Source organism: Megalopta genalis, chromosome 2 (assembly GCF_051020955.1).
Source record: "Megalopta genalis isolate 19385.01 chromosome 2, iyMegGena1_principal, whole genome shotgun sequence".
Classification (NCBI taxonomy): Eukaryota; Metazoa; Arthropoda; class Insecta; order Hymenoptera; family Halictidae; genus Megalopta; species Megalopta genalis.
Window position 1 is genome coordinate 30652693 of NC_135014.1, and position 18655 is coordinate 30671347.

The following is an 18655-nucleotide window of genomic DNA, read 5'->3' on the forward strand; positions in this document are numbered from 1 at the left end:
CAAGCCCGGCATCATTGATTTAACATGCGTCTATAGCTTGCCGCATAAACTTGAATTTTTCCAGATTCCATGGACCCAAGGAACTTGTCGGATTCTCGAAATTTTTCAACAACTTCTACTTATCATCGAACATTGCCGCAAGAGGGTCGAACCGTACAAAGAAAAATACGATTTCCTAGGTTTCTTTTTTTGCAGGATCGCTACAGGTCGATAAGATTCTTCCGCAGTCGTCGTACTTTTCCAAATCTCATTTATTTATTTAAAAAATTGATATAGAATATTTAAAGTAACAATTTAACGCAAACATCCTTATTTATAGAACTTATCAACTTTCGGTATTGTACGATTTATCGTGATTAATGTTTACTGTTACTGTCACAGTTTTCTCTCTATTTTCAATTGTATCGTATATATTCATTCCTTATGTCGTGATTTCCATTATTGGTATGGTTCAGCTGCTGATGTAAACGATATTGCCATCGTTGTTGTCGTTACAATTGTACAAAGTAAAAACCACAAAGATTCTTTTTAACAGTGGGTGGAAGGGAGGCAAAGTAAGAGGATGATGAAGAGGGAGAGAGGTAAGAAGAGGTAGAGGAGGTAGAGGATAGGAGAAAGGAAAGAGGAGTAAGAGTCCCATGTTGTGTACTTCCTCGATAATAATTACACTGCCTGCGATATAATTTCGTTCACCCGCATATTGACAATAGGGCGAAGTTCCTGTTGAGCATAATCTTCGGGCAACGGCAACTGCAACACCAGTTGAAGTATTACGGTAGATTTGTTTTCGTTTGCCTGCAACAAGCTTCTGGCTAGATGCAACGTTCTTTTTGCAATTTCTGCTTGGCAGAGTCTGAAATATAGTACAGTTTTTTAGAAAATAGAGAAATTGGGAATGCGTAGTTGACAGGACAATGTTAGCAGAAAGGGAGAAATCTACCTATGCTTTGCGGTCGGACACGGAAATTGATTAATCTTCAAACACAAACATGTCAATCGCGGTCTCAACAGTTCTAATTTGTAGGTGATTTCATGAGGATCGGCGCCTCGCAACAATGATTCAATATCCATAGTTATTTCCATGTATTCCCAAAGTAAATCTCCTTGATAAGACCAACCGCTTATAGCACTGCTGCATTCTGGAGGAATCAACGGACTCAGCAGGTCGCGTAGGTACTCGTAATTTTCTGAAAAGATTGTTAAATCTGATAAAACGAGATCAAACGCAGGCATTCGCGTAGTTCTCGAATCAAAATCCTATCGCGCGTGATGTGAGCGGTAAGCGAAAAGAGAAAGATATATATACCATTTATTATAGCATCCGCGGCGAGATGTTCGATAATAATTTCGTGCGCGGTATTCCACTGTTCCGCCTCGATGAAATAGGACGCAGCCTCTCCGTATCTGAAGCAAGGAAATTCATTTCGAATCAAGGTGCAACGGTAACTACATGCAAAATAATAATAGCATGTATCTGTAAATACACCAACCTTTTGGCCACATAACTTTTCACAGCTTTCGCTTCATGAATCCAAACCGAAGGTATGCCGAGTTCTTCTCTCAAAAATTTTTCTCGCTCGATATAATCAGGTATATTGTCGATTTCAGTGTGTCGTTGTAACAAATTTTTTACCGCTTCTTTCCTTTTTCCAGCGTCCTTTAAATGTAGCATCACGAATATGGCCCAGTGCCAAAGACCGTATGCTTCTAATTGCGTGGCAAAATTGATGTGCGTTAACGCGGCCACGTGTTCAGAGAGATGGGAATAACCCAACGCTAACAGTACTTGTTGCATCAACCAACTGTAATTGTAAAATCGAGCCAATAGGTAAAATATCTAAACGACTATTTAGAAACCCTTGCAATCCATGCCAAAAAGAAATATTTGATAACTTGATCACCTGAGCCTATAATCGAGAGGATCGGCGGTATGCGCAGCAGGATTCAAAAGTTCTCCCAGCGTGTGATTACCGATACAGAATAATTTCAGTAGATGATAGCACAGATCGTATATAGTCTGTCCGTTGTTTACCTCGAACTCGTAATCGCTTGCCCCTTTGTATTCGGGTATAGGGGCTGCGGCATAAGCATACGTTGCTTTACTTGTGTCGAACGCGGATTCGTAAAGCTCCAACGTGTCTCTGATGGAGGCGACTGGAGACGAAAAATACCTGCAATCAATTAAAGAATTAACGATTGTTTTGCATTAAATAGTTCTGCAGGTGCTCGAAGACGAAAGCGGAACAACTCCGATGTATCAGGAATTTACCATAGATGAACGGCTAACGCTCTTTTCCAATCAAGATCCTCACAAACGTTGATGAGACCATGTTTACTAGATACTAGTGGTTCACCTGCCACTAATGCGAACAATTTCAACCGATCCGTCGATATGTTTTCGTCAACACCAGAGTCTTGCCATAATGCGATTTGCTGCTTTATCAAAGCTTTCGTTGGCATACCGCTACGTAATTGCGCCATAAGTAATGCCAGGCAATGATCGCCTGCTTCTCGCGCGATTTCACAAGCGCCTTGTAATTCAGAAGCTACAAAGAAAAGAAGAAAATGTTGAACCTTTCTATTGCGATCGCTTAGTATCCATTAACATGAATAACCATTTTTACATACCGGACAATAAGTCCAATATTCTCTTCTCATTACTGGTCTTTGTTATCTCCGTTTCGAGTGATCTTTGTATAACGCTCTTCAACCATTCGCCTATGGCTTCACGTCGAGCCACCACGATATTGTGATCGGCTGGATTTGCTGAAACGATCAAATAACAAATATAATAAACACGTTTACTCGGGAGAATAACGTAACTTACCGGTGAGAACGTTCACGTCGGGTAGAGTTCCCCATAGGGCCACGCAAAGTTGCCAAACATTAGCAACATACGCGGCCGAACTATCGGCAGAAAACTGTTCGACGAATTCTTCGGCTAAACTGCAGTGCGCGTGCAAAGCCATGCTCGCTTTGTTAATATCTGTATCCACCTCGAAAATTGGACAGTCTCCCTCTTGATCCATTATACGGTGTGACAATTGAATCTTCAGGTGACCCTCTATGCTTCTCTTGAATAAGGAACCACAGAATTTAATTCTCAATGAAAAGATTTTTGATAAATAATATCTTCCTGTTCTCTAAAGTTATTCTTACCTCGAAAGATTCGATGCGATCTTCTTCGACCCCGTTACCGTCACCCAAAATTTGTATCCGCTGAACGATCGTAACGGACGTTGTATCTTCGGGACGACGACCATTCACGTACGATCCAATGTATTCGAACGAACTATGCAGCGGTACGTCGTCGGCTTGGCCTCGTGTGCTCAGCGTCAGCAGTGTTAAACCGCGTCCCCAACTGGGTCGAAACATTCTTCCCATTTGTATACCTGTAGAAATGTCGTATCCGTTATGAAATATTCCGCGTACAGAACGGGCGAAATCATTATTAGGATGATAATATTACGTACCAGCATCTGCAACTGAACGGGACTGTAACTTGTTTATAATGGATTTCGATAGCGGTATCACTTCAGAATGCCATTTCAGAATCGCGGTTACTGGCATCACAATAGGGTCTGGGAAACTTTTTCCGTAGATTGACGACTTTGTAGCAACGACATCCATAGATGATTTTGATTTAGTATCTAATAGAAAGACATAGATTGCTTAAAAATATAATCGCTCGGTACAATTTATTAAAACTTCGCTAAAAAAAATTCACCTGTTTTAGAAAGTATCGGCGGTTCATCGTAGACGATGGCTGGTGTATGGTGGACCGTCATGTTTGATCGTAGTATCGGACTATAAGTCATCTTTCGCCTATGTTCCTCGTCCACAGATTCAATGGTATCGAAATAACATCGTGCGACAGAATTTTTCTGACCAGGAAGAAGTAAGGTACGAGTCAAATCTACAATATAGAAAAAGAGAACAATTTAAATATTTGTCAATCATAGAAACATTTGTTTGGTTCGTGTACGCATTCGCACACATCGTGGAGAATGTACCTTGTTCGTATACTTCATTCATCTCATTGTCACTGCCATCAAAGAAACTGGCTTTCATCAGTTGTAATTTATGACTGTCCGTGCCCAAAATTCGAGCGTTGTCACCTGTTGGACTAACTGGTGATTGTTTCTTGCGATCATGATCTAGAAGAAATATCTCAGAATTAGAATCAATCCCAACGATAGTGATTATCCAAATTAAACGACAGTCGAGTCTCTTATACCGTTAATCGAAGATTTTCCGTAAAACGATATCCTCGAGGGAGATTTTCCCTCGTACATTTTCGAATCGTAGGTCACGCCATTTACACCGTTTCCGATTACTCTATTCTCCTTGAAAAAAGACAAATAAAAAACGTAAAGAGTGCCGCAACGCAAGAACGATCGATACAGTCTCGATTGCACAACATCGCATAATCTTACCGGCTGACGATTCGATTGTACAAGTTTGTTTGAAGCTTTCTGTTGAGACATAGCAGATAACTTCAATCTCTTCGGATCGTTCGTTGAAGGTGCATTGTTACTGTCGTCTTCGTCCGAATCGCTCAAACCGTATTTTGAAAAATGCTCGACCTAAGATAGATAGAAAGAAAGTATATAGAGTTGTGACAAATGGCATACAAGTACAACCAAAAAAGCGGAGTGCGAACCATTCTTTTTCATTACCTTGAAGACCCATGAACCAGTTTCAGGGCGATATTCAAGAAATCTGGTATCGTGTTTCGCGGATACTCGTCGTAATTTTTCTTCGTAATCCATTGCAGCCAGTCGATGAGGGTCGGTTATAGGTTTGTGTAAAGATTTATCGTGCGGCCATACCCTGTCCAAAGTCACTTGCGCTTTTCTATTTAATCCCTGACCTACCGGTGGCTTCTTCTCGTCATCCGGATAAATGATGACCTCCTTGTGTCGAAAATGTACTAAAAGTGTAATGAAAATATCGCCATATATATATCACCGAACAACGAATTGGTAGAAACGCGATCAAGATTCAAGTTCGCTAACGTACCGATTTCATCCAAATTCAGTCCATAGATATCGAACGAATCAGGAAAATATACATTTCCGTAACCCTCTCGTCCAACTGTGAAGTTTGGGACGACGCAAGTTTCTCCGCGAACGTAATCCTCCAATTTGTCCAATGGCGGAATAGTATAATAGCCTGCACGCTTCAATATCACTTTTGCTGCATTCGGCGTTTGCAATGCCCAAAACGAACTATCGTTCAATTCTTGACTCGAATCTATAACAAAAAAGACCATAGTGTAAATCATAATTACAAAGCGCAAAACAAAAGGGTGTTTTATTGTTGGTTGATGTCCACTCATACCAGTATTCTGAGCAGTGATCTCCGTGCCCGTTTGGTCGGCTGTTGAGGAATTCTTTATCGACGTATCCACGGAATTGTTCATCTCAGCGTGTATTTGTTTCGATGAATTGTGAGCAGCATACGGCCGTAGTTCAGTCACGGTATTATTTATTGCTTCTTCCGGGGTTGTATTTAACGCAGAGTACGGCGAACGTTGTCCGTCGAATGATTCTTCCTCCAACTGTTTTGTTGTAGAGTTCCGAGGGAGACTCGTCTTCAACCTACGGGACAAAAAAACACACAAAAATTTATAATGATGCCCTGCTTCTCGAAACTCGTAACATATTAGACTATAGATCTACCAAGATGTCGATGATCGACGGTCGTTCGCTATTTGACGATTATTATCTTGACTGTGGTTTTCTTTATCTATGGCCTCGATGGATCGATTATTAACAGAATTATCTAGCCCATTCATTGTACTTTCTCCTTTCTCTACGGACTGCGAATTCTTTCCCACGACTTCGATTGGTGACGATACAATCGAATTACTCATAGATTTCGGACGTAACACTAAACGCTTTGCATTTGGACGGGGCTGAAATGCTTCAGAGAGTGGATCCTCCTCCTCGAGGCCCTCGAACATCGATTTCTAGAAAAAGAATTTACGTTGCAATCGTTCCATATATTTATAAATATTTCTATCGATTAAATATTAATGTCTTTCTGATGTGTGATTCACCTTTGATAATTGTGCTGGGGTAACCACTTTAGCTTTGATTTTCGGAGATTTGTTATCAGCCGTAACCTTGTACTGAATGCCATTGGCTATTTTTGAAGGCGTATTTGCAGGTTTCAACAGTTCTTCAGTTTTACCAGAAGCCTAAAAATATATCACAAATCTTGGTACAACTTGGCCTATCGACCAAACCAACTCATAAATATATGTATGTAAATGGATTTAAGCATACTTACTGGCAAAAGGTTTTTTAGTAATGGCGAGTCCCCAAATGGTGCTGATACCAGTGCCAAAATCTGCTGATGTACTGGTACGGTTCCAGAACTCTTCGTTTGATTGTTCGACACGCTACAATTCAAGACAATAGTGAATAACAAATCCAGAAAAATCAAGAAATAACAGAGAAATTAATTATTTTCGCTGCAGATAAGAACATAAAATATAGAATTTGATCGTACCCAGCACCGAGTAAACCCATTCCCATGCCAGTTCCCACATTTGAATTAGTTCCAAAAGTTGATGATCCAAATGATGAGGAAGGATTGAATGTTGCATTGCTACCAGTATTACCGAATAAACCACCTGGTTTTTGTTGTCCAAATAAAGTAGAACCACTACCCAGAGTCAAACCCGTATTTGCACCTGAGAACAAAAAATTCATTCGACGATGTTCGAATCAAAATCTTTAGCACACAACATACCCAGTCCAGTCGAAGGTGCAGAAGTTGAACCAAACGAGAATCCAGACGTCTGTCCTGCAGGTTTAAAACATGTATTAAATAATGAAGTACCAGAGTTTTGACCAGCAGTGAAACCTGTTGTAGCTCCAAAAGTCGTTGCTGTAGTCGCACCAAATGTGGATGCAGATCCGAAACCTGTTGTTCCAGTGGATTTAGTGCCAAATAAAGTTGAACCTGTATTGCCAGAAGGTGTCTGACCAAAACTGGTGAATGCAGTACTAGACGATGTAGACGGCACATTAAAAGCAGATTTGTTTTGGTTAAATAAACCAATACTCTATAAGAAAGAATATTCAGATCAGAACAAGCATGAGATCATAAATATAAAGACCAATTTCAAATAATTTGTATATTCTTTATATTCCATCTATTTCTTTTCTCTTTCCACGTTACCTGATTTGGTTGTGTCGATCCAAATGTAGGTCCAAAGCCAGTATTTTGAGCTGTATTAATACCACCGAAACCTGTACCAGCAGTTTGATTAGTATTGCTTGTTGCAAAGAGCGGTGTTGGCGCAGCTGCTGTAGATAAAACTGTTTTTAAGTACTTTTTCTTTCACGTCGGTATTCTGATCGATTCGTCGTCGACGTCGTAGCGTATTTGCAAAAATTTAATACTTACTACCGAATGGTTTAGCCTGATTGTTACTACCAAACAAATTTGTGTTCGCAGTAGAATTAAACGCAAAGCTGTTCGTAGTTGTAGTCGACGGTGTCCCGAAACTTGTCATGGGTTTTCCGAAAGGACCGCTCGATCCAGATTGTGTAGTGGTTCCAAAACCGCCACTCATTCCACCAAAACCTAATATAATGCAACAGAATGTATAACTAGTATCATTGATATTAAATTCCAAAATAATATAATAAATATAAAACAATTATGAAGTTATATTCAAATAATTTACCCGTTGTTGCAGTACTAGTTCCTGCCCCTGCATTGACAAAAGGAGAAGGTTGTGCAGGTGTACCAAATAAACCTGTACTGGGTCCTGATCATTCAAATAAACACGAATGTATAAATATACGATATGCAAAGTGGTGTAATATGTTGTGTACAATTCATTTTCTTAGGTAAACCGTGTATCAATTTACCTTTGCGTCCTACGGAATAATCCTCAAAACGTAATTCTTCATATGATTTCGATTCGTATTCTTTCATTGCCACGATGCAACAGTGCCTCGCTGATATACTATGAGATATTCCATTTTTCGACATAGAATCGGTTGTGATGACAGGAGTAAATTTAACAACAGTGCCAATCACACCAGTATTGGTGGTATTTGTACTGCCAAAGCCTTGTATTAAAGAAAAATACAAAAGATTAGTTTTCTGTCACATTATAGCACATATTATACAGTACCATAAAATGTATCAAATATTTACCAGGTGTTGAGCCAAACAAATTTGTATTTCCGGTACTATTGGTCTGTCCAAAAGGAGTGGTCTGTTGTGTAGTTTGTTGTGGTTGTCCAAATAAATTTGTTCCAGTTGATGCACCAAAGCTAAAACCACCTGGTTTATTGGATTGTCCGAATGCTGATGTTCCTGTGGTTGCTCCGAACAAACTTGTACTGGCATTTTGTTGATTTCCAAATAAATTGGTATTTGTGTTCGTTGTACCAAAACCTATGGAATTATCGGTGATAAACGATGGATTTTCATTACAGTAAATGTTAAGCGATCATCTGCATAGATGCATGAGCTAAATTGTTATTCATCGAAAAAATTAATGAATCGCTACCTCCAAAAGATGGTTGAGTAAATGCAGGTGGTGTTGTAGTATTTCCAAATAAGCCACCTGCGGTAGAACCTGCAGGCTTTGAACTGAAGAGAGAAGTATTACCACTGCCAAAGACTGGTGTAGTCCCGCTACCAAAACTTGTTGTAGCGATTGGTTTACCAAATGCAGACTGCCCAAATGGACTTGTCTGCTGCGCCGTATTAAAACCACCTGTAACAACAGATATTTTCTCATATAAAGCTGATATACAAAAAGATGATGCAACAATTAATGTTTTTTTTTTTATTTCACTTACTGAACGACGTATTTCCAGTTTGCCCAAACATGCTTAACAATCAAATCGAAGCTCGTTTATATTCAAATTCAGCACCCTCTGAAACATAGCATAAAATATATAAAATATTTCTAGAAACATATTGGCCAAAATAAATCGAAATTATGCGATATAAAATATAGCGTATTAAATCATACAAAAGCCTGTTGCACTTAATGACTGAATCTTTACGAAACTTGCGTCGTAGAAGAGTTACAGTGAGAAGTTGGATTACAATTAATTTTTTCTTGTGCTGTTACAAAAATTACGGTTAACGGTTAAGACAACGCGATTGTGTGTGCGGTGACATTCACTGTAACGATAAATGACATTGTTGTCAATATTTTTATCATCATACCTTTAATCGTTCATTGCATCCTCGTGAAAATCGCCCCAAACGTACTTTAAACGTCGAAAATTCACCACGCACGAAAGTTACCTATTAAAGAAATGTTTACAATAAATACTTCACGCGTATACACTGAAAAAGTTGAAGTACACAACAATACAAATCACATTAGTTTTTCAGTCGAATAATTAATGAAACAACAGACTGCCAGTAGTAGATTTCATGCAATAACTGGCAATCACGCACAACTCGACGTATGATTAATAACATGCGACGCAATAACGTCGTAAGATCGTAATTCTCGAAAATCGATCGACAGTTTGGCAGCACAGTCTCTCTCACGCTCGCAGAACTACACTTATAGCACTGAACACGTATATGTATGAACAGGGTACAGTTTTGTACAATACGATTCCTACTTATAAGGTTTCTAAGCATAGGGTAGCTGTATGAATTTTTAAGATAAGTATGCCATCATTCAGAATATATACTATATGCTCTAAGATTCAGAAGTACACTTCGCCACCTGGGCAGCTACAAGGTACTAAAAATTTTCAATGTGCATTACATATATGTACGCATTTTGAAATACAATGCCTTTACATTTACAAGATCAGTGTCACCAGTGGTGACTCACCGCTTGTCGCTTTGTTATATACATACGAACAATATGTAGCAATACGTATTGGTGTATACTTCACCGATGTAGGGAATCTTGGTATACAATATCACACGGACTATATGGTTCGTGATACAGTATGAATAATAATTATTATAGTAAACTTGATTGTATTCAATTTTTACTTGTCAACTGTCAGCTGTTTTTCTTCGATATGTATTTACGAAATATCGTTTAATATCGTTTCTGTTTTGTTATATTGTACAACACAATGCAAATTCCAAATAATACTAGCGCCGTCTAGCGTTTGGCGATCTACCACTACCACTAGCCGCTTTCGATATTATGTACCATTAATTGCATTGTGGCGGTTAATTTGAACTGATTTTCGCTATAGCTAAAAGGAAACGCTGTCTTTCTTAAACACTGTATTATTTACAAGCAACTGAAATCAATTTATTTTAATCTTGTCTGTGTATAAGTTTGAAATTTCTGGGTTGCATACATACTATATATAAAAGACTCTGACAAGAATTTCGATTCTGCCATGTATACTCTGTGCTAACAAGCATTAGCGTTAGATGAGCATGCTTATATGCAGCGCAGCAATCTGCTCCATAGAACGTTGTAATATAGATGGGAATGCTATTTTTCATAAAATCTTTTAAAAACGGGAATAAGGTGGACAGTTTATTTCGTTAATTGTAATAAGAAGATAGTGTGGCTGCGTACATAATGTATGTGCATGCGTGTGTGCGATCGCGCGCACTTCTGTGTATTGTGCTTCGTAGTCGTGTGTAGACAGAACACATTTGTAAAAGTAATGGCTGACTAGTGCTGTTATCACACATATAGAGGGAGACGACCGCATGAATTTCATTCACTATTAGTCAAACAAAGTAACACTTGTATTATACTGAGGGATAAACATCGATGGAAAATTTTATGATTTCGGTTAGAAGCTAATAACTAACCAAGCAAGTTTATTAATTAAACAAAGTTTGAAAGTTTTCAAAAGTTGGAAGGAAATATGAAGTTGTATTTACGGATGTAAAGATGAGGGATAAAATTTCATGAAACACGGGCGTTTGTCATGCGACTCTTCACCACTCAAACCAATGGAGACACATTGCCAAAGGAAGAAAGAATATTTTCGGTCGCGATGCGACTTCGAGAACGTATTTTTTTCTTCTTTCTTAAACTAATTATACATCGACAATTGTCTACGGTGTTACATTGAATTTTTATACGTTTTATTCATAATATACGGCAACATGATCCATACACCAAGTGGATATACATACAATTTTTGGGCAAACTCACTTACAGAGGTCGTTCAATTGATTTGTTTGATGCCAAATGGAGTCGTTATACCGTTCGAAACTAATCGTAATATTACTTTGGCTGAAATTAAAGAGGTAAGCTACGTTCAACTATATCTCTTCTACTTGTTACACAAAGCATCAGTTCTGGAAAGAGATCACAATGGTATGGACTTCTATATAGGATCTTTGGGACGAAGCCAGTAAATATCCTCTTCACGGCACATTAAAAGATGCTCCATCCTATGTATTTTTGTGTATTAATTCTAATGCTGAAACTGAAGAGTTACGAGACGAAACAAGACGTTTGTGCGATATAAAGCCATTCTGTTCTTTTATTAAAGTAGTAGAACACGAAGGTGTGAAAAGCGACAGAAATCTAGATTCACAGATTGGTTTATTAATTGGAAAAGGATTACATGAATTTGCGGCTTTGAAGAATTCGGAAGTGAACGATTTTAGATGGAAAATGCGAGTTCTAGGAGATGAAGTTGCAGTGGCAAGACAGAAAAAAACTTGGGTGGAAAAAGTACGTTATCAATTTCCTACACGATTAGCACCAACTGCTACAGTACCAAAAAACATAGAAAGCCGTTTAAAGGATGGCAATATTGTGCTTGTTACAAAATTTGAAAACACAGAGGTAAGAAAATGTATAAATATTGGTTTATTCTTATTCTTATATGGTGGCAAAGGTTGTAACAGCTATATTAGCACATGTACAAGTAGATCTACTAAACTATAATGAATGAACAGCAACACGCGATAGCACCACTGTCAAATATTATTTGTTTGTATGTAAATGATGTTGTGGCTAAATTGTACATTTTTTGTAGGACATGTATTCTTGTCTTGATTAACGATTTCAACACGATTAAGATTATATGCATCTGTCGATGAAATAGTTTCCTCTACCGTAATATTGCGATTAGTATTTTTTTCAATCTTGATTGAGTCATTGTGTCTTATGGAAACTGTACCACTTGACTGTTGTTCAGAAACTACTTTAGCATTTATTGCATTAATATTATCAGCATGGGTGACGTCTTGAGCCTCTTTGAGTTGCATTTCAGTGTTTACATTATTCTCTTCCTGATTTAATTTTAATTCGCCTTGTAAAGCTTGTACCTGAGCCTATAAAATGAAGTATTTTTTATATAATATAAATACTAATTTGCATAAAATTGATAAATAATTACCTCCAGTAAGGAAATTTTGTATTGCGAATACTGTAATTGTTTATTTAAGTTCATTTTTGCCTCTTCTTGCACCAAAAAATGCGTGGAGAGGTCTTCAACCTTTACACGAAGTTCATCTATTTCCTTTTTCTTAGCACATAATAATAAAGATTGGTATTGCCTATGAGAAATGTTGCAAATAAGTGGAATCTAATCAAATAACAAATTTGAAATATTCATAAACAAAATTACACTTACCCAACAGTCATGGATTCTAACTTCTCTTGATCTGAATCTCTGTTTTTCTTCATTTCAGACTTGAGCTTTCTCTCAAGATCCGATACTCTGCTTTTATATTTCTGCAACAACTCATCCATTTCTGCTGAAGCATTACCTGTGTTGTTTTCCCACTTACTAAGCATTGTGACTTGTTTGCTTTGTAACATTTTGATCTCTGCCATTTGTTCCGCACACTTGCGTTTCACTTCAGCATATTTACGGTTTAGCACATTCATTTTACTTACCATGCCTCGTCTAAGATCTTCTACTTCGGCAAAAAGTGAATTGCCTGAAAAAGAATTATAGAAATTGCAGAAGCAAGAAATATGGTCTTGATAATAGTACATTCTGTGTGTACCTACCTTTTAATAAATCATTTGCAGGTTTTGTATTCAGTGATTCTACTTCAGCACGACTTAATGCAAGCTCTGCTCGAACCTCATTCAAAGTTGTGCTTTTCTCGTACAATTGCTTTGTGGTATTCTGTAGATAAAGGATATATGCATATTTTTATGTATGTATAATAACGATAATATTCTTGTAAAAGTAATGCAAACAAATTACTCTTTACCTGCAAATCAAGCAGAAGTTGATTGTATTGTGCTTTTAACTCCTCGATCATTTCTTCGGAACTTTTCCGTTTTTGGATTTCTAAGTGTAACGACGTTTTAAGTTGCTCTAACTCACATTTTTGAAGTGAGATCTTGTCTGCTTCAAGGGAAACATCTGCCAATTTATCTATGGTTGCCATATGCATGAATTCAGTTTCTTTTTGTTGATTAATTTGTTGGTACAATTGTTCAATTTCTCTTGTTTGTGTTGCCAATTTTGTTTCCAGATTTGAAATTGTATTTTCATATTCTTTCGTAGTAACGCGTTGCCTGTGAAATGAAAGATGAGAAAGAATGACAATAGGGAAGGTTTACAATCGTTTTTTTTTTTTGTAGTAAAAATTAATTTACTTCTCCTTTGCTTCATATATTATTTTTTCTGTTTGCGAAACTTGTGATTCAAGGGAATGTTCAAGTAATTCATTGGCCTCTTGAGTTTCTCGAAGCATTGTTTCATTTAATTCGAGTTTTCTTTTTAAATCGTATATTTCTTGTCGGCATTTTTCGTTTTCGATTTTGAGTATGTAATGGGTACGATCACCGATTTCTTCAATATAACTTTCGTTGGATTCTTGGTTATTTGTTTCGTTTACTGTCTTGAGCGTCGACATATTTGAAGCACAGAGGACCTTTACTGAGGCGAAACTCCAACCTTTTACAGAATCAAATCTCCAACGCGCATGCGTCGCCTTTAATAGGAATCTTCATTTTTTCAGTCAGTATAGAAAAAGACTTCAGAATTTTTTTGTCTATCTGACGGTTATATTAAAAATAATTTGAAATTATAAGTATTTTAAAATGTTTTGCAACATTGTTGTTGTCCAGTGAATTGAATATATTTTCAACGTACCCAACGGGCGATTAGAGATTGTCAGGTTAGGTGCGATACGCAATGAAAAATTGGCGGGAAGAGTAACTGACTCTCGTTTGTCGACAGTGTTTTCGGGAAACATGATTGGTTGAGTTGGAATGTGCGTAAGAGAATGGGGGTAGGGCGATAATTTTGAATGATGATTACAAGTGAAATTTTCGTACTTTTCAGACGACGTTTACATTTCAAATGTCACACACTATAACACCATACCAATTATTGGTGTCCATTTTAAATAAACGAGCAAACACTTTAATGTCTCGAGGGCATCCGAGCGACTTTACCCTAAAGGTTTGCGGACAAGAGGAATATTTAATAGGAGATTATCCATTGATACAATTCAGTTATATTCAGGACTGTTTAGCAAAAGATATTTTACCGACGTTAGTTACGTTGAGCAAAGACAGTGTTTCTGTAGATCAGGAGACTGCTGTAGAGAATGCAGAAACAGATGGTTTGCAACGTACAAGGCCTTCGTTTTCTACATTGACCCTACGCAAGAAGGGTAAACATACATCAGCCTGGAAAATCGAGGAACCGTTTTGTTTCATAGTGAATGGAATATCACGGTTGAACTGCGATGCCGCTCATCGCACGGTCGAGGTAAAGCTCATTAATTATATTGTGTTGTATTTCATATACAACTGATGCATACTTTCTTATTCCTGATTGGTACAATTTACTTGTAGATCGGACTTCAGGCTGGACTTTTCCACGGCGGTAAATCTTTATGTGAGAGTCAAAAAACAAAAGAGTGTGTTGTGTCTACAGATGGTAGTTGCGAGTGGGAGGAAACTTTAAGATTCGACATAAAAGTGCGCGATATACCACGAATGGCTAGGCTGTGTTTTGTTTTATACGAAATCAGTAAAACCGCGAAAGGATTGAAAAGTCGTAGATTGGTCAGAGACACGAAACAAGAATTTTTTATAAATCCATTGTGTTGGGCTAACACAACTATATACGATTTTAAGTCTCAATTGAAAACAGGAGCGATGACACTTTACACGTGGACGTATGCGGAAGACATGCAAAACGATGATCTACTGCACCCTCTTGGCACAGTAGTGTCAAATCCTCATATAGATAGAGCAGCTGCTCTAATGTTAACGTTTCCAAAGTGAGTTCTGTTGAATTTATTCCATTTATTTTCCTTCCATCTTGTCTCTTCTTCCTTTCGTCTTTCTTGCTTTATGCTTTCTTTGTTGCTTGCTTTTTTTCTCCTCGATCTCTCACTACCATTTTCTCTTTCTTTCTCTCTTTCTCTGTTTGTTTGATCTCGTAGATTCGAGCTATATCTACCTTCTGTTTGGTACAATATTTAGTTACGGAAAGGAGAAATCCGTTCTTTACCCGACTCCGGAAAAGATGGTTGAATATGCGAGGAAGTTGCGCGAATCGTCTACTGAACGATCAATCCAAGAGGAACCGGACCAAGACTCGGATGTTAACAAGCTTCAACAACTCGAACAGCTTCGATTATTGGCGGATAGGGATCCGTTGCACGAGTTACACGAACAAGAACGAAAAGTCATGTGGACGTTGCGGCATCATTGCCTTCACAAAATTCCCACGCTTTTAGCCAAACTGTTGCATTGCGTCGAATGGAACGATCATAGGTGAAAATTTCAATATTCTATAAATTATAGTTGTATACGTGTACTAGGTAAAGGAACGAAATTTTAGTGTAGTTTTTTTTTCTCGATTTTGGACGCGTGCAGCGAGGTAGCCGAAACTACAGCGTTAGTTCAACAATGGCCGAAATTACCAGTTGAGAAAGCACTCGAATTATTGGATTACGCTTACGCTGATCAAAACGTTCGAAGCTTTGCCGTGCGTTGCTTAATGGATGTCAGCGACGAAGACTTGAGTTTGTATTTGCTGCAGTTGGTGCAGGCATTGAAACACGAAAATTACTTGTCTTGCGATTTGACCGAGTTTTTGCTGAGACGAGCCCTCAATAATCGAAGGATTGGTCATTTTCTATTCTGGCATCTTAGGTTTGCAAAATGTTTGGTCTTTTCGTCTACTTCCCTGCGTCCCCCTGTTTCCTATTTTGTCTATCGTGCTCTATCAGTTTCACGATTACATCATTTGATGATCCGCGCTTGAATAAGTAAGATAATACGTTTGGTTTGCAGATCGGAAATGCAAGTAGGTGCTGTATCCGTTCGATTCGGTTTGATATTGGAAGCTTATTGTAGAGGAAGTCAGCAACACATGCGATCGTTGTCCAAACAAATAGACTGCCTGGGGAAGCTGAAATGTGCTTCCGAAAACATAAAGCAACGGAAAGATCGTAAAGCTACTTTGCAAGGTTTCCAAGAGTTCATGCAAGAGCCACACTGCCAAGAAGCACTTTCGAACGTTTTGAATCCTTTGGACCCGAGTTTCCGATGGAAACGGATCAAGTAAGTTGATTACCCACGTGAAAGATTCGTGGTTGAACAGTAAGAGTTGACACATGTATCGTTTAGTATCGTATACGATAGTTGTGAGTCGAGTGAAAGTGATCGATTAACGACGATATGGTTCCTACTTTCCGGCGATATGATATTCGGCTTACAGAATTGAGAAATGTAGAGTGATGGACAGTAAAATGCGACCGCTTTGGCTTGTTTTTGAAAACGATGATCCATTCGGGGACGACATTTACTTGATACTGAAGCATGGGGACGACTTGAGACAAGACATGCTTACGCTTCAGATGCTACGAATCATGGACAAACTGTGGAAGAGAGAAGGTCTGGATTTACGAATGAATCCTTATGGTTGCATATCGACGGAAAACAGAGTTGGAATGATCGAAGTGGTGTTGAACGCAGAAACGATAGCGAACATTCAGAAAGAGAAGGGAACGTTTTCAGCAACGGCTGCGTTTAGGTGTGTTCGATATAAATGACATTTCTGCCAATTGAATTATCCGTTGCGCTTTCATTGGTTTTTCAGTATTGGCCAATCTAAAAGTAACTGCTCATCTGAGCAGTGTTCATTCTAGTGTCAAGCTGTGTTAATTGTACTTTTCGATTGCTTGATACAGGCGAGGTTCTCTGCTCGCGTGGCTGAAGGACCACAATCACACGGAAGCAGCGTTGAACAAAGCCATCGAGGAGTTTACGTTGAGTTGTGCGGGTTACTGTGTGGCCACGTATGTTCTCGGAATCGCGGATCGACATTCGGATAATATAATGGTGAAAAAAACTGGTCAACTATTTCACGTTGATTTCGGTCACATACTTGGACATTTTAAAGAAAAATTTGGATTCAGGCGTGAACGTGTGCCTTTCGTTTTGACCAACGATTTCGTCCACGTGATAAATAAGGGACAAACTAAGAAGGGCCAAGCGCTCGAATTTCAACGCTTTCAGAGAAACTGCGAAGAAGCTTTTCTCGTGTTGCGACAACACGGGGGTTTGATATTGTCTTTATTCGCCATGATGATCTCAACGGGACTGCCAGAATTATCATCCGAAAAAGATTTGAATTATTTAAGAGATACGTTGGTAGGTGTCGATTTTTGTTTTCATTCAATCTGTTTCTTCGACGGTAATAGTAATAATAATAACAGCGATAATAATTTTAATTTGATTCGTTCACTCGTAGGTACTCGAGATGTCTGAAAGCGAAGCACAGAAGCACTTTAGAAGCAAATTTGACGAAGCTCTCTGCAATTCATGGAAAACTTCGTTGAACTGGGCTTCTCATAACATGTCGAAAAATAACAAAACCACGTGAACCGGTGCGAGCGAATGGAACGCGAAACTCACCAAACCAGTCAGAGTGGAACAACAGAAACGGAAATGAAAATAGAGACAGGAATGGAGACGCAAGATGCAAGAAAGAGCAGAATTAACGAGTACCGAACGAAGAATTACTGTTGCATCGTCGCACGGCAAGAAAGAAATACAAACGAAAACTTGAACAAAAGGATTCGAACCGAAAGAATCCGAGTATGTACTACTTTCGACACACAGGAATTGGAGACGTCGAAGATGAAGGGATCTACTCGGGTCGATATCGCTTATCGATTGGGTACGGGTTGCCTTCCTCTCGGACGCGTAAATCGCAAACAGAGACTGCCGCTTCGCCTTTCCCCATTTTACTCTGACACTTTCGACCGTGATGGGAAACGGTATCGGTAGCGGAATAGAAATAGGTATAGGAATAGGTATAGGAGTACGAATAGGATACGAATAGGAATACGTATACGGTACATATCATTGATTGACATTGCGGATTCCTGAAAAGAATATATATATATATACGCGCGGCCGTTTGTACACATACCGTAGAAATGTCTCATTGCGAAAACGGCACAATAACGTTTCTCGCGTCAGATTACCATAGTGTCGTTGTTCTCTCGATGCGACGACGCTCCTTCTACCTTCCGACTGAATTCGAAATCGATATCGAAATCAGAATCGTAAGGTAAGGAAAAGAACACCGAAGAATCCTTGAAATTTCGGATGCTTGAAATACTATTGTATGGATAACAATAAACAAAGTCATTCTTTTCATCCTGTTCTTCTAATTATAATTATCAGTCCCTTTCGCTGTACGTCGATCATGTA

At 38.5% G+C, this 18655-nt stretch overlaps 3 protein-coding genes across 6 annotated transcripts; 1 reads left to right on the top strand and 2 right to left on the bottom strand.

The window, feature by feature from the left end:
- Positions 1-233: 233 nt before the first annotated feature.
- Positions 234-10123, bottom strand: Nup98-96 (nuclear pore complex protein Nup98-96). Of its 4 annotated transcripts, none has more exons than XM_033487144.2 (31): positions 10009-10123; positions 9214-9294; positions 8838-8915; positions 8543-8752; positions 8185-8427; positions 7893-8096; positions 7706-7789; positions 7423-7602; positions 7195-7322; positions 6763-7078; positions 6520-6703; positions 6298-6409; positions 6065-6205; positions 5685-5974; positions 5344-5603; positions 5023-5256; positions 4680-4933; positions 4437-4586; positions 4238-4346; positions 4014-4157; positions 3728-3916; positions 3474-3650; positions 3160-3392; positions 2828-3074; positions 2629-2766; positions 2270-2546; positions 1902-2171; positions 1491-1802; positions 1307-1404; positions 941-1187; positions 234-853 (listed from the first exon to the last, which is right to left on the bottom strand). In XM_033487144.2, the coding sequence occupies exons 3-31, from the start codon at positions 8866-8868 to the stop codon at positions 664-666; spliced, it is 5652 nt and encodes a 1883-aa protein (XP_033343035.1). In that variant the 5' UTR covers positions 8869-8915; positions 9214-9294; positions 10009-10123; the 3' UTR covers positions 234-663. The 4 variants fall into 4 exon arrangements, with proteins under 4 accessions (XP_033343035.1, XP_033343034.1, XP_033343036.1 ...); XM_033487143.2 differs by lacking the exon at positions 10009-10123 and adding an exon at positions 9372-9540; XM_033487145.2 differs by lacking the exon at positions 10009-10123 and having other exon boundaries at positions 6763-6816; positions 6877-7078; positions 9214-9540.
- A 380-nt stretch (positions 10124-10503) lies between these two features.
- On the top strand, positions 10504-18601 carry Pi3K92E (phosphatidylinositol 3-kinase 92E). The gene is made up of 10 exons (XM_033486495.2): positions 10504-11241; positions 11330-11788; positions 14256-14687; positions 14774-15204; positions 15410-15703; positions 15806-16084; positions 16226-16495; positions 16653-16967; positions 17125-17587; positions 17688-18601. The coding sequence occupies exons 1-10, from the start codon at positions 11098-11100 to the stop codon at positions 17817-17819; spliced, it is 3219 nt and encodes a 1072-aa protein (XP_033342386.1). The 5' UTR covers positions 10504-11097; the 3' UTR covers positions 17820-18601.
- Spindly (spindle apparatus coiled-coil protein 1 spindly) lies at positions 11790-14216 on the bottom strand. The gene is made up of 6 exons (XM_033486496.2): positions 13565-14216; positions 13174-13483; positions 12965-13085; positions 12582-12891; positions 12345-12504; positions 11790-12279 (listed from the first exon to the last, which is right to left on the bottom strand). Exons 1-6 carry the CDS (start codon positions 13822-13824, stop codon positions 11923-11925), a joined length of 1518 nt encoding a protein of 505 aa, XP_033342387.2. The 5' UTR covers positions 13825-14216; the 3' UTR covers positions 11790-11922.
- Positions 18602-18655: the final 54 nt, after the last annotated feature.

Excerpts from the sequence above, each read along its gene's own strand:
- Nup98-96 (XM_033487144.2), bottom strand. The coding sequence starts at position 8,868 with ATGTTTGGGCAAACTGGAAATACGTCGTTCA. Across the intron at positions 5,257-5,343 it reads GATCACTGCTCAGAATACTG|ATTCGAGTCAAGAATTGAAC; the intron begins GTATGAGTGGAC and ends TTTTTGTTATAG. Across the intron at positions 1,803-1,901 it reads CCTCTCGATTATAGGCTCAG|TTGGTTGATGCAACAAGTAC; the intron begins GTGATCAAGTTA and ends TTACAATTACAG.
- Pi3K92E (XM_033486495.2), top strand. The coding sequence starts at position 11,098 with ATGATCCATACACCAAGTGGATATACATACAATTTTTGGGCAAACTCA. Across the intron at positions 15,704-15,805 it reads GTCGAATGGAACGATCATAG|CGAGGTAGCCGAAACTACAG; the intron begins GTGAAAATTTCA and ends GGACGCGTGCAG. Across the intron at positions 16,085-16,225 it reads TTTCTATTCTGGCATCTTAG|ATCGGAAATGCAAGTAGGTG; the intron begins GTTTGCAAAATG and ends TTTGGTTTGCAG.
- Spindly (XM_033486496.2), bottom strand. The coding sequence starts at position 13,824 with ATGTCGACGCTCAAGACAGTAAACGAAACAAATAACCAAGAATCCAAC. Across the intron at positions 13,086-13,173 it reads AACTTCTGCTTGATTTGCAG|AATACCACAAAGCAATTGTA; the intron begins GTAAAGAGTAAT and ends CTTTATCTACAG. Across the intron at positions 12,892-12,964 it reads TGCAAATGATTTATTAAAAG|GCAATTCACTTTTTGCCGAA; the intron begins GTAGGTACACAC and ends ATTCTTTTTCAG.